This window comes from Rhinichthys klamathensis, unplaced genomic scaffold (genome assembly GCF_029890125.1).
Source record: "Rhinichthys klamathensis goyatoka isolate OS25496 unplaced genomic scaffold, OSU_Roscu_1.1 h1tg000050l_1, whole genome shotgun sequence".
In the NCBI taxonomy this organism is placed as follows: Eukaryota; Metazoa; Chordata; class Actinopteri; order Cypriniformes; family Leuciscidae; genus Rhinichthys; species Rhinichthys klamathensis.
This window is the reverse complement of record NW_026606596.1, coordinates 3,258,184-3,274,047: the sequence shown is the minus strand read 5'-3', so window position 1 is coordinate 3,274,047 and position 15,864 is coordinate 3,258,184. Positions and strand designations below refer to the sequence as shown.

The window sequence follows — 15,864 nt, the reverse complement described above, 5'->3', positions numbered from 1 at the left end:
ATGGCAACTCAATTCTGAAAAAGAAAAGAGAAGAACAAGGAGTTTCATTCGTTTCAAACAGCCAGTGAGCCGGGTCTGTCTCTCAGATCCATGCAGAACAGGGGGAGACAATGCAAGAGAATTGAACCCAACATTATCAGCTCGGTACAAAAGCCTGCAGTCATCGTCTTCTTTCCCTCTAGCTCTCATCTTCCCCCTCTAATTCCATTTTGAAAATGCAAACCACTGTAAAACTCCTTGCTCGACTTGCAGTAATGTTATTTTGTATGTGCTTATTATCCAAAGCTGCTTCTTTTCTGTAAGCAGTACAAATTTAGGCACAAGAGACTCCTTTGAGTTTTGGGTGCTGAACAGAAAGAAACATTCAATGGCGAAGAGTGAAGGCACTCTATATGATATATGACATCAGCATCTGCACCACTGGCCAACAATCATCAATTAGCTTGTAGATAATGATAACCTGCCTGTAAGCATGCATAAGGCCTTGAAAGACACTAAACTCCCATAAGAGCTTGCCATTAAACCCATAAACCCAAACACATGTGAAACCATGTGCATGTCCTCAGAGATATCAGAACCAAAGATTTCATTATTAAGCATTTAGGAGATCCAAAAGGGATGTCCAATCATGCTCCTGGAGGCCCAATGACCAGCAGAGTAAAGTTTAGCTCTAGGCTGCCCCAACACATTTGCCTGGAAGTTTCTAAGACTGTGTCCAAAATGTCTCTTATACCCTTATATAGAGCACTATTTGAGGGGACAGCAATTTGTTGTGGTGTCCGAAACCATATGGGACATTATCGAGTGCACTCATTCAATCCCATAATGCTCCTCAATCAGGGATGTCCAGTCCTGCTCCTAGAGGGACAATGTCCTGCACATTTTAGATCCAAACCTAGTTAAACACACCTGAAACAGCTATTCAAGGTCTTCAGGACCTCCACTAGAAACCTTTAGGCAGGTGTGTTGAAGCAGTTTGAAGCTAAACTATACAGGACTTCAGTCCTCCTGGAGCAGGATTGGACACCCCTGACCTGAATATGAATGTACAACCGATGTACACACAACGGCTACCCGGTAGGCTAGAGAGTCTCCATGCACTTGAATCCTTGTGTCCCATCAGAAGATGCCGTCTGCAGAACTTCTGGTTCACTCAGTGCCCGAATTCACTCATTGGTTTTTATACGCTCTTTCAGTGGACTATATTAGTGTAGAGAGTAATGTAGGGAATAGTGAATGAGGGTATATAGGGAGCAATAACCAACCCTGGAGACCTTGATTAGCTGGTTTGGTGTATTTAATCAGGATTGTAACTAAACTCTGCAGGATAGAGGCCCTCCAGGAGCAGGATTGGACACCTCTGCTCTATACTAAAGCAATTTATTTTAGTTTAGGTTCAAATGGATTGCTTTGTGTTTAAACCTACAACTTTTGGGTTACAAACCCAGACTTTTAATCCTCAAGCCAGACCAACTGATCTAAATGTCAACCCAACATTTGCAAACGTAAACGTACATTTCCAGACATCCATCACACATAAATTCCTAAGTTTCATGTTAAATCCTTCATTATGTGAAGGATTAGCACAAAGACCAGCCCATGCTCCTCATTCGCGGGCTGAGACCCGACTGGCAGCGTCTCGCATCTCTGAAAGCGATGAGAGCTGAAACTCTTGATTGCTGACTTGTCTGGCATTTGAGTTCAAAGCATCTGCAGGAGATGGCAGGCTGAGCGTGAGCTGGCACGGAGGAGCTGGGCTGGGCCGCGAGGCTGTAATGAAGTGCGCTGCCATCTCAGATCAGCCGGCTCCAATCCTCACAGGATCCATCAGCTTGTCTTATCTTTACTCATTAGAGGGAAGAGGCATTAAGAACGGTCGTTGCGTTAAGAACTACTGTGCCCTCTAAAAACAGGCAATTACACAGACGCCCCAGCATCCCGCAGAGGGACGGAGCCCCAGTCAAACGTACCATCATAAGACCTGACTTACTTGTAAGGAAATTATCCTCTTAAAACATCCAGTTTGCTTAAGCTGAATGATCTAGAAATGACCCCTTTGTTTACTAACAGATGGAAAAGACAAAAAAGACACTCAATTCTTGAACTGGGGTAGCAGAGCACCATAACAGATGGTGAAAGGTCATTGTAGACCCCTGGATTAGCTAAGCTTAGCGTGTGCAGACAGTCAGACAGTGATAGTAGAGTGTGGTCTGGGTGCAAGTGTCTGGCCACATGGCTCTATTTTTAGTAGCACATGACAAAAGAGTTAAGCAGGATCGTCTATCTTGTGCTGGTTGTAGAGCTATTGTTAGGTTAACACCTAGAGTTGTGTTTTCATACTTAGCACATAGCTGCAATTGGGTGTGAAACCACAGCTGTTCTGCATCTAAAACTAAACAACTTTCAATGCAATCTACATTCATTTCTAAACAGGTCCTGATCTGCAAGCATAGAGATGTGCCTCCCGAGATCTGTTAGTTGAAGCTATAAAGAAGTTCTATTTACCCTACCAAGTGTAAGGGAAACAGGGTCTTTAAAATCAATGACCTGACAATAATAACGCTAAGACTGATTTTGTTCACCGATGCTTGAACGACAAAGCTAACACTCTTTAAGAACAATCCACACAGATAGTAAGTCTGCCAGACAATTCTTATTCAAAGCTGGTTCCATTTAAAAAGAAATGCTTTGTGGTTTTGAACTCATAAGAGCCATTTGTATAGGAGCTGTATATTGTATTTTTGCTGTACATCAAAAGACAGATATATGGTTCATCTCATCATTTGGCATATTGGATCTCTTTTTCTCTTCACATATTCCTTCAATGTTAATGGAATTTTAATCATTATGGAGAAACTAAACAAAAACAGAATTGTAAGATTCCTTACAATCTAATCAGAAACTTCGAAAACTCAGTCACTAATAGTCACTACTGAAATTCTTCCTCCAAAGCACAAAAATGCAATAAAATAATAAGAAAGACAACATAAAGCACTCTAATTAATTACAGTGCAGCGAACATATAGAATATTGGAATCATGGGACACGATGGGATTAGTTGTGTTGTCATTCTGCAGTCAATTCTGTAATCTGGGAAGCTCAATTTCAAGTGGCTCAATTAGATCAGCCACGAGTGGAACAATGATCTCAAAATTGAATTATGACCAATCTTATACACTCACAAAATCCTCTTCATGTGGATTTGAGGATATGGACTAGTTCTGTCCTCTTACATTCCATGCGGTTCAACAAACACCCAGTCTGTGACCTCACATGAAAATTTGACGAGAGACACAATGAGAGTAATAAGCTAGCATTTGCATGACAGAACTGAAGCAGCATTCAAGGAGACAAGTCTTCTCGACAGGGGGGTGAAAAACACTGGTGAGAATGTCGTTATATCTGGATGTATGTTTTCAGTAAAGCTAGCAGCCTAATCTTCTGAAACAGAACATAAAAACATAGGAGGTACAATGAGATTGTGAAGATTCAGTCTTAATATCAGAAAATTACTTCAAGTTAATTATGTAGCCTATATTTGTCTATCTTAAAACTGCACAATTTGAATTCACAGTGAAACAAAATGGTGGAACCCACGACTGAAAGTCATGATCAAATGCTAAACTGCCTCTAAAACAGAGATAGAGTATAAGTTTAGAGAGTGCAAACAACAAGGAAGCTTAACTTCATGTTTATCTTTGAACTGTATCAGCAGCACCATGGAAGGTGAAACATGGTAATCTCATCATACACATGCCGGGAAACAAAGGCTATATGTCTAATGCACTACGGATAAACGCTGACCTTCTCCGAGCAGGTGGACAAGGCCAGCTGATATGGAAATAGCACCACACTGTATCAACAGGGAGGACTTTTACATAGCTCATTTTTATTTTCAGAAATGTATAAATCTAGTTTTTATGTTAACTAACAAGCTCTACTTTCATTCTAGCTGGTGGCTGAATGTCGTTTTTTTTGTTTTGTTTCGCATTTCCTACAATACTTCACATAGCATTGCTGCAATACCAGGCATAGCACCTGCAATAAAAAGGCTACACTAACAACCTGTACAGGTTAATTAGAAGAATTTATTCAACTGAAAGTGTCTGACATAAAGTAGCTAATGCAACTGCACAATGCTCAACGTATGGTCAATTAAATGCAATACTAAAAATCTGGAAACCAGACGTTGTTTACTGCAAAATCAAACAAATGCAGTCATATGTAAATGTGGGGGAGCTTCAAGATCCAGTTGGCTGCTGAACGGCTGATGGTCTGTTACTGACTGTGAAAAGGAGGAGGAGCGTGTTTGTGTGTGTGTGGGTGCGTGCACACATGTGCTCAAGTGTGTGTGCACACTTTGGCAGGTGCATATTGTCCTGAGCTGCTGATAAATTGATTGTTTACTGTATTTGCAGGTGTTCAATTCTCTCTCACAAGAGGCAGATGGCATCACACAACCCCAACAGCATACGACAAGAGACGAAAGGGAGGTGGAGTGATGGGCACCGAGAGAAATTGAGAGAGGAATTAAAGGAGGAAGGGTAGACCAACAGTACACTGCAAAGATTATAGACAAACAGGTGTCACTTGATTTTAAATATGCCAAGAAAATGGCCAAAACACAGATTTAGAGGATGTTAAAATCTCACTGAGGTAAAATAACTGACCGTTTAAAGGCTCAAGTGACAATACCCAGCAATTCCCCGACAAATTTGGTTGAAACATTGTGTCGATTACTGATCTCTACAATCCTGCTCTGAAATGCATGTCCTCTCCCACTAAGCCGGTGTTTGTTGCCAAGCACCTTCTCTCCTCAAAGCCAGATGGTGTAGTTGTGAAAACCACATCTATTGGAGAGAGTGACAGGCAACAGTGGGCAGAAACGGATCTTTGCAGGTAATCTCTCTCATAGGAGAGCCTGCAGGGGGTTATTTTCAAGCATTTGATTTACTGACCCTCATTCCACCAAATGCCTCCAGCTCACCGTTTGCAGATGTTCAATTTTACTGAACTAACTATTTCATCTACCTTTGTCAATAAAAGTGATTGATTACCCAATCGCAGAGCAAGCCCGGAGCATGTGTCGTCTCTCGTGAAAGATTGTTTCTCATGCTAGCAAAATCCAAGATTATTTGGAAGAGAGGGTAGCTAATTTTCCATAAAATCCAAATGAAAACAGTAGAGGGCACAATGACAACAGAGAGGAGTGAACTATGAGTCAAGGACATCTTGCTGTTCTTTTCCAGATCTGGTGTTCTTTGGTTTCACTTTTGTATTGCGTTTGTAATGTAACAGGATTTCACATACTCTCATGCTTTTACTCATTCCTCATTTATAATTAAATGGACAGTTCACAGACAAATTATAATTTTGTAATTGTTTACCATTATTTATTTTACCATTCTGTTGTTTCAAATGAATGATGTTCATTCTTCTGCTGAAAAATAGGATACTGTATGTTAAAGAATTTTTCAACGGATTTTGCACATATTATGCACATCAATGGGGTCCAGAACAACTTTGATCCCCATTGACTTTCATAAAAATCCTCCTTAATTTACGGTAAACAAACAACAGCTGTGGTTGCCAGAAATTAACTGTAAAAATATGATGACAATGTTTTAGGTATTAAAGGATGGCATATTGGTGCCAGTATATTGTACAACTAAAGATGCACCAATGTATCGGCCGCCGATATTTGATCAATGTACAACCATTGGCATATGGACTATAGCATGAAAAAGGCAGATATAACAAACCGATGGTTTAATCTAATATTCCTGCTGTGCTGCTGTCTGTTTTAATGTTAATCGAACAACAAAAGACCATACATTTTTTTTTTAATAATAATAAAATAAAATCGCTCACTACTCGACTAAATAACTTTTGTAACTTTCATAAGAATTGATATGTATAGAAGGGCCCTATGATTCCAGTCATAAAAACAGAATTTACTGTATAACGCGGAATGTCAAGGAATTTGTCAAAGTTTTGATGAATAAATACAAAGTAGATCAGTACACTTGAATAAAATCGTGATATAGACTAGTGTCTGTGAATATTAAGCCACAAAAAGACTATTTAAATATGAATCCTGCATGTTCTTTTTCATTTACCTCACACACACTGAAGCATGCGTGACGCTCGCACTGCTTTATCTCGAGTCACTTCGTGAGAATTTTACCGTTTTATTTGAGAAAATCTATCGTCATATCATAAACACACAGAAACTTGAAGGTCTTCACGGCGACACGTCAAAATAAAAGTTCACTTTTACTTAAAGTAATTGTGACAGAAATATATTACTGTTGTACAGTAGAATTTAGCTACGTCCCAATGTAATAATAATATATGTATTTAATTTATACAGTGAATATGCAGTGTTATTTTACATTTGTTCACTTGATTTCTACCTGAAAACTGTTACACCTACCTAAAAGCACTGTTTATTTCATATGTTTTTTTATTCTGTTGTATTCATGTTGGCCTGCTGAATGTTAAATGGATCCAATCCATGTTCATTAGAAATTATTTGATGATGCAGCAATAAACTAGTATAACTTAATGCAAAGTATTTTTTTTAAACTTTGCTGATTTATAACATGGTCAAAACACTAGGCTATCTATTTTAATAACAAAAGTTCAAACAAGAGAGCAAGTGACAAATATCGTTATCGGGCGATAATTATTAAAATCGGTATCGGCCCCAAAAAATCCTATATTGATGCATCCCTATTTACAACTTATTACATGGCCAATAACTAACTTACAAATAACAGATTTTTGCACAATTACAAACTTTTTTTACAGTGCATTTTTCAAAATATCTTCTTAGGTGCTCCACAGAACATGTACTGGTCATGTTTGAAATAACATGAAAGTAAGTAAAAAATAATGAAAGAATTTCAGCATCATATTTTTTTTACTTGTTTGACTATATACCTGAAGATTATATCTTAATCTTGAGCTAATTCCTTTGCATCTCTTTGCATAAGCTTCAATGAGATTACCAAACATACTGTGAGTTTAAGCAAATCATTTAAAATATCCAATACAAAGGCTAATCGGATACAAAAAACCTGAGAAAAGCCCTTATAAAGCCTGTCAGTCATTTACCAATAAAAATCCATCTCAAATGTCAATTAAGTAGTATAGTACTTACTTTCATGTTATTTCAAACATGACCAGTACATGTATAGAAAATTATGAATAAAGTTATGCTTTATTTTTTAGAAGATATCTCCTCCGAGACTGTTGCAATGATTCAGCATGAGTTTATGTTTTGAAACCCATTCAAAAATCACTGCAAAAGGCCATCTTCTTTCCAGCACCTTTTGGGAGAAAGGGAAGTGTTATGCCAAGCCTAGCTGTACCACAGAACAGTTGACAGTTCCACCCACTTTTTGTTTTAACTTTTTCAAACACCTGGAAGAACAAAAGAGGGCCTTTGATCACGGGAAATCCCTCACGATTACAAAAGGGCTTCAGCGGCTTAGCTCCATTCTGAGTCTGGGGGAAACGCTCCAAGGCCTAGATGCTTGTATGCAGACTGAGAGCAAGATAGAGAGAGAGAGAAAGAGGGAGATGAGACAGCAGGATGGAGGAGGAGAAAGACAGAGACATGAAACGGAAAGATGGAGAAAGTGTGAGAGAGAGAGAGCGCATATATCTTGGGTGCTCTGTTTAGGAGGCTTCCAGCAACCCAACAAGAGGACAAAGGATATTCACCTCTAATCCTGTTCTCCATCCTGGCTCAATCAGCCAGCCAAACAAACACCCACATACGCAACACAGTGAGAAAGAGGGACACGCTCAGCCTCTTTGCACTCTAAAGAAACGAGAGAAAGAGACTTGAACTGCAATGATACCACACGCACATGACAGAATGGGCCATAGGAAGAGCTCCGTATTGCAGCCCAAAGAAAGAGGCTTGAGCAATCTGTGTTGATCCCCTGCTAAATTAATGCCAAACAAATACTTATTCTAGTCAGCAGAAATGGCAGCTTATGCCCGACTCCATTTCTCACCTGTCTGAGCACATTTGCCTGTGCTGCCGCTCACCTGCACAGATGCTTTTCACGCTCCACGACTGACAAAGACAACACACCGGGAATGAAAAAAAGGCCATTAACCTCCACTTTCAACACAAATACGACTGCATACACGCACATACGCGCCCGCCCTCTCTTAAAGGAGTGCTTTCCCACGCTACTTCCATAAAAGTGCCAGGTCCGGGAAGGCCAATGCCCAGCTTGGAGTCACTCTGTTGGGATAAGCTGCCTGAGAGAGGCAGGGGGCCAGAGACTTGCCTCAATGCACAGTAGCCCACTCAATGAGGTATGAAAGAAGCATTTTGTCTCATAAATAATGTTTTTCGCCCTTAAAATTGATCTTTTTTGTTTTGCATACGAAATTTGTGTATGCTTTGCATGAGAAGTTTCAAGCAGGATTTCAGAGCACAGGATTGTCGAAGCCGAGGAAGACGGAAAGAGGATGAAAGATATTGTGTACACAAGCAGTCCATGAAGAGGGATTGTACCCGCAAAAGAGAAACAAGTATAAAGGCGTACATCCTCTATGAAGCAGGACCACATAGTCCTCCCACTCAGTTCTGGTGTCTCTGAGGAGGGAGCCAAGCTTTGCTATTACTCACAGCAGACGTCCACACAACAGCACTTCACAGGGACTATAGTACTCCACACACAGGGAGGAGCTGCACTGTTTGCCACATGCTTTGCATAACTGCCATGCTCCCCCAAACCCCCAGCTGCTGGCAGCATGCAAAGATCCCTATGAACGGATGTGCCAGGGATGTGCCCGCACTTGTGCTTCAAACATTTAACCTCCGCGAGGAAGACTGGCATGGCTTTAAGAGTAATCGATGACCATCACATAAAAGGCAGCTGGGATTGCATGCCCGCTGCAGATGGCCACTGAGAGCAGTGGAAAATGCAGTCAAGAAATGGGTAGTTGACAAATAATACTTTGTTTGTGTTTCATGTATAACATTTTGTGTAAGAGCTAAAAGTTGTGTTTGTTTTTACCATTTTTAATCAGCCACTTTTTGCAGTTCAAATAGCCCTGCAGTGCGATAAAGGTGCGACATTTAGTTTCTCAATATGACATAATGGGGATAGAAGTATAGTGGAAAAGTGGGTTGAAATACATTTATATTAATTTTAAGCAGGGTTCTCACATCTTTGACCAATAAACTTCCATGATTTCCAGTTTTTAAAAAAGAAATTGCATAAAAGGTATTTTCAATTTCATAGAGATTCATAGCCAATGAAATTGTTTTAAGCATACCATAACTATAAATTACTAGAAACTTACATGGTCTTTTAGGAGTTTCTTATTTTAGGACTTTCAATCATTCATGAATACTGATTTTTTTATCTTCAAAAAATAGAGAGATTACACTCAAAAAGAGTACTTTCAATACAATGAAATATAGAAATTTATATCATTTAAGATTTAATGACTTTTCCAAGCCTGGAAATCACAATTATCTGATATTTCCAGGCTGTCAATTAGCGTGGGAACCCAGTATAGTATGTCATCCTACAGGAAACACTGCATCAACCATCCATTTATCTAAATCAACATTTCACATACATGATTAACGCTTCAATTTTCAAACAAATTCAACAAGTCAAACTGGTTTGTGGGTAAATCAGAAAATGATATGTTGTGACTGTGAGACAATCAATCAATGTATACCACTGAAATCAAAATGATCAGACCTATTGATCACCAATTGCTGAACAGACAGGGCTACCAGAACCCTCTGACCTCCATCGTTTAAAAATCAGCATGGTTACCGCACTTTATTAAGCCTATTAACACGCTCGCACATGGTAAGCAGATGCAGCCAGACTCTCAGAGGTGTGTTAAAGAACCGAAAGAGGCACTTGCAGCCAGTAGGGCTGTTGACTGGGTGAGAGACACAGGCTCTGTGATTTACGGGCAGAGAGGGAGAAGGCTGGGGGAAATCAATACATTGCTTCAGTCTCACGCTTGCTGCCGACTCATTAGAAGTGAAGCCTTGAGGAATGTGCTTAATTATCTCTGATTATTAATGGCCCACCTCTCAGACTGATTATCAACACACAGCATAGGGTATTTTGTCAAAAGACGGGGCAGAGGAGGGAAGCCACACACATGTTGTATACAGAAGGGCGAATGCAAATACTGTCTTTCTTCTCTGTCTCTCTTGCATTCATCCTATGCATTCATAAACTGCCAGATCTGCAAGTCAGACTGTTTGAGATGTAAACACCTCTGGCTGATAGAGTCATGTTTCACTGATATCCAGACCATGCCAGATTGGCTTGGAGTATCTGAAATACACAGACATCACATTTTTGCTGACAAGTTTTGACATTACGAGCTTGTAATGGATCTAACACAGAGGAAACATCTGTAGTGGTCAAGTAGGAGTCTTTGTTTTTTACAGCACTTGCTTGAATTTATTTATTTTATTTTATTACATTTTGCATAGTCAACAGCGCTATTGTTCTACAAACAAAAATACTATTTACTAAACCAACAATATAAGATTTTTGTAAATTCTAATACTGCAAATATTACAAAAGCTATCAGTTGGGGGTGAATTCAGGGTGATTGGGACAATTTTGCCATTGAGATTAATTGAAAAAAGTGTCTGAATTCACCATTTGCCAACAGCCTTATTTAAATTTATGAGCGAAGTAGGCTATTGCGTCGAAACCATAGCTCACCACTTTGTAAAAAGGGATGCATGTTAGAGTCACAATGAGCAAATGTTGACGTGAACACAAATGGTTGTTACCTTCAGCAACTTTAAGACACTATCTGAGGTTAGTCTAAAAAAATCATGGATTAAATGATGTTCATAGAAACCGGGCGGTGGCTGCTGCTCACTAGATATTGGCGGGACGGCGTAACCTTACTCTCAAGTGACACAAAACAAATACTCACATATGAGCAGTCACACACTGAACCCATCCTGCTGAGTCATAAACTAACCTCTAAACCCTCAATTAAAGCATATATTGCCTTCCAGTGCGCCTAAGAGCAATAGGCACGTTCAGTTGACGTATTCATCAAGTATTCCTGTCACACGGTCACCCCGCGCGAATATGTCTCTCGACCTTGCCCTGCTGATCCTGTTTACAGTGTCGCGCGTGACTGATGAGTACCAGCCGAAACTACAAGACTTGAGGTAAACAACACAGAAATGCTGACAGTCTTTCCGGCGTAATGTCCATTTTACAGTTTGAAAATATCATATGGGTGAATAATGCATTACACTAACAGATGTAAACTGACAGGTGTAGCCTACTTGCTCCGCAAGTCTTTCTCTGAGAGGAAAAAAAGCTGATGCTACTACGACCCCAAGATGCGGATTGCCGCAAATACCATTCATCCATTTGTCACAAAAAACACACCTAAACCTGATTGTGGGTGCTAAAAAATCACTTAAGCCATTAGCTTCACGCTCCGTGCGAAATCTAGGGCTTTTCTAACCAGAACAAAACATTATAATAAACGACCACGTTTCAGGGGTAAAAGAGAAAGCTTCATTACCTCATAACACATCCCTGCAAGAATAAAACAGTATAGGCTACCTCAAAATGCACCACAAACTATAGCCTGTAATACAAAATATAAAAATGCACCAGATGATTTAATGCTGTAACATGCCACCAAGAGACACATCACATTTCCAAGCAATAGCCTACAAATGTGCCTAAATACGCATATAAGCGCACACATATGGTTTTAAAATACAATAAAAGCCATGCGTTTATTTAAAGTTTCCGATCAGGTGATGCAAAGGCTGTATCAATGAAATCGTATCCCCTCTATGGTGGTGAGTTTGTCTATAACACACTTTGACTGGTAATCCATAAAAGCGGGGCTCTAGCTCAGCAGTGTGTGCAGGCTTATCCGTGATAAGATTCTGTATCAGTGTTGGCCAAACGTGCACCGTTCAGTTCCTTCAGAACAATGATGACTAACGGGAAACTGTTCCCATACTCACTCGGGGCCCTTTGGAAATATTATGGAAATACAAATCATCATCATCATTCCAGAGCATAATGCCCTTCCTACATGGTTCGTATAGGCTAATAATGATGATGATCCCCCACCCACCCCAAAATTGCAATGCACTGCACTGCACTGCATTGCATAGGCTGCTTAAAGTTTGAAGCGCTCTTACCTTTAAGGATGATCCCGCAGATGCTGTACAGGGAAAACAGCATATGCTGCTTCACCATCATATTGCCTTCCTTCTATAACAGCTGCCCGGTTGCCGTCAACACACTTTCTTCGCTCTTTCGCTTCTCCGCGCGCTGATGATGGTGCTTATCCAGGTGCAGGCTGCTGCAATCAATACTACAGGCTCCTTCGATAACTTCTCCTCGGTTGAAGTCCAACTGCGCTTTCCGCACGCCGTTCACTTGACGCTCGGACTGAGCTCGAGAAGTGCGAAGCGCTCCAACACAGTAGAAAAGTACAGCTCGCGCATCTCTCGCCTCCTGTGAGCGCGAGCACAGAGTCCCGCCTCCGCAGATTGACAGATGAGGACGGGGAGCCAATAGCGCGCGCCTCGAATTATTCTCCGCTCAAACTGGTTCTTGACTCCACACTCCTTGTGGTTAAATGAACGGGGAAATGTAATGCGAGTGCGTGCAATGGCACGGATTGTCTTCTTTCTCGTTTTAACGTATTGAGTAATGAAATGATCCTGAGATGGGTGGAATAATGATGATTTAGGCACGTTTTCATGTGGATTTTTTATTACACATAGGCTACACACACACACGGTCCTGAATGGACAGCTACCGTGGGATGATAGGATCTACTAGAAGCGCACCTTTCACCGGGATCAAATACTTGACTGTGCTCACAGTTTTACTACTGATACAAACCACTAGGCGGATAATATTGCATTCTGTGTATTATCAGTCCAGCAAAGATGATTGCCTTTCAGGTTTCAATGAAAAAATAATGATATGTTTGATATGAAGTCAGCTTGGTTGTTGTCGTCTTTTTAAGAAGTCCTTATATTATAAATGCAGAAACACAATTACTAAGAAGGCTATGCTAACCATTGCTGAATGTTGTCACATTAGGGGCAAGTTGCCAATGGTCAATGAATCCTGCCATTAGGCATTATATCAATACACGAAATTGTAAAAGATCTATCATACAAACATATGGTATTATTATTATGCCAAAAAAAATAAAACATGTGACAACTTGCCCCAACCTAAAACTGAACTGTCCTGAGAGCACAGTTCAAGTTTTCAGTTACAATCACAGGTATTATAGTTTTGAACTAGATGTTTGAATGGAAGAAAAAAAATGACTGCTAGAGAAAACATTTGTGTAATTGGAAATTGGACTTTTGGATCAAAACCTTACTAAGATATATGGCCCATGTGACAACTATCCCCAATCTCCACCACACACACACACACACACAACACAACACACACACACGGTATTTGTAGGTCTTGTTGAGACATGCTCCCTTGAGTGGAAATTAAATGTCAGATCTTAATATTTTGTAATATATTTTATATCACACAGTGGCAGCAGTTTTATCTCATCCATTGAGCTGAGGAGAACTTAAAAGAGGCAAATGATGATTTAACCAACCATTCATATGAAAGAGAGATTGTTAAAACGAAGTGGGATTTCTTTTTAAAAAGTTTTCAATGTTTCTGGTGCGATAACTCAGAAAAGTCACCTTTTGCTTCAGAAAATCCAATTTAATTTCATTTTAAATATACGATTCCTCTTCCTGCAGGCAAAGATAAGTTTGATTTCTAAAAAGTTACACACTCCGCAATTCACCATAAAATTTCTCATCATGTCTCTTCTCGTTTTTACTACTTAGCTGACACATGTTCCGAAGGTCAATCTGTACAGCTCACAAGTTAATTCTGCTCTCTGACCCTCATCTTAAAATAAAATCCAAAGTACTACATGTCCATTTAGTGTAAACTGAATCAGAAGTCATGATTGTCCTATTATTGTGTTATCTGTCCTAACACAATTAGCAAAGTACTTTAACATGATTCTTACATCAATCTATAGGCGTATATAATACTTTAAACTAGAAACCTAATCTCATTTTAAAGCATAACACATCTCGTTATGCCTGTGGTTATGTGAAGCTCGCCATTCTTTTCACAATATTTATTTTTAAATGACCCATTAGAAGATAAAGCCACGGTCCAATCTAACCACACTTAATCTCTCTCTCACTCACTTTATTTTTTCCTGTCTCTTTATTACACTTCCGCCTGATAGATAAAGATCCCATGGCCTTACTTGATAGCGTTGTAAGAAGATCTCCTCCAAACATGGTTTCCTCCCTCCAAAACAGTAAACACGGATGTCACAGTGAGTAAGAGTGGTTCATCTCTTAACGGTCAGCAGGATTGTTTCAATGGCACATCCCCTGCACAATACAATCAAGAACCATGGTCTGTCATGAACTAGCTAACATTAAATCAAAAACACCATCCAGAATCAAAAAGCAGGCAGTGAAAGAACCAAAACACAATGAGCTGGTTCAGTGAAAGACACCGAAAATCATAAGGGTTTCATTAGGGAGATGTGGCAAAACAAAGGATTGGATTCTGTAAATAAGATTATGCATTATTTACAATGTGTTACAAAGCTTGGTTACAAACCTATTGTATTATGTAGAATAGAGTATTATGAGAGAGAGATCGACTGAGCATTACCTGCCTCTATATTCTTCAGGTCAATCTTATATTCATAATCACAAAATCAGTTTGAATGCCCGCTGAGGAAAGTAATATCTTTGTCTTTGTCCTTTTTAACAGTTAAGGGTATTTTCCATGACAACTACGGTATACAATGCATTTGTTTACAACCTTGCTTCAGTCCCTTTCAATATAAAAGTCTTTGTTACTGACTCACTCATAAAGACAGTCTTTGCTGCCATCTAATGGTCTAATAATGTAACTTTAATTGATGTCAAAATCACAATCACAAAGGGACCCTTTCTCAATATACGGCATGTTATTTATATAAAATAATATTTTATTTTTGCACAATAGCAAATAAATGCAATCAAACAGTTCAGTCAAAATGACAAAAGCAGCACTCTTATTATAGTACAGGATTTCAGTTAAATAAAAATCTAAAGTTATGAAACTTACTTTGCCCCCATCCAAATTGATTTGCTCTGGAACAAGTTAATAGTTTAAAAAGATTGCCCATTTGGCATAGCCAAAATGAACTATACCTCATGTTTAAACACTATCTACATGCAGTAAGAGCCAGCTGTAAATTCCAGAAGGATTGGCTGAGATAAAGCGGTTCTCGGCGGGGACATGAGCGCTGAATGGCTGCTGACTGTCTGGAGCTCATATCTCCGAAAACGTCTAAACAAATTTTCAAATAGGTGCCATGTTTATATATAAGTCTCTTGTTTGAGGTCTAAATAACTACATTCTAGCCTAAAAAACTCTTAAAACCATATTCTGTAACACAACAACAGTAGTATTTGTAAAAAATTATGGCAATCATGACACTTGCTGCAAGATATGTAATACAAACATGAAACGGTTCCCGTGGTGATACTGGTAAATGCTCTCAGCTAATCAGAATCGAGAACATATGGAACATAGACATAATAAATACATATACGCCCTATTGGCCGCTTTGGAACGTTGCTGCGATACGTCAACGGGTCCGCCATTTTGCGGAGGGCAAGACTGCACTGTAATCAAATGTAAGTAAATGGGTGAGCTGCGTTTTTTTCTGGATAAAAACAAACTGTTTTTACATTTATCAACCGATTTCAGTGGTTTGTATGTGGTGTACAAAAAG

At 39.5% G+C, this 15,864-nt stretch overlaps 1 protein-coding gene across 4 annotated transcripts in view; it reads right to left on the bottom strand.

The window, feature by feature from the left end:
- The window catches only part of cadm2a (cell adhesion molecule 2a), a 493,856-nt gene extending 481,207 nt beyond the window's left edge, over positions 1–12,649 (bottom strand). For 3 of the 4 annotated variants that reach the window (XM_056247784.1, XM_056247785.1, XM_056247786.1), the window contains exon 1: positions 12,209–12,649. In XM_056247784.1, coding sequence (XP_056103759.1) covers positions 12,209–12,269 — 61 coding nt within the window. In that variant the 5' untranslated portion in view covers positions 12,270–12,649. The remainder of the gene's footprint in view (positions 1–12,208) is intronic. The other variant, XM_056247787.1, reaches the window with a different exon arrangement.
- Between the last annotated feature and the right edge of the window lie 3,215 nt (positions 12,650–15,864).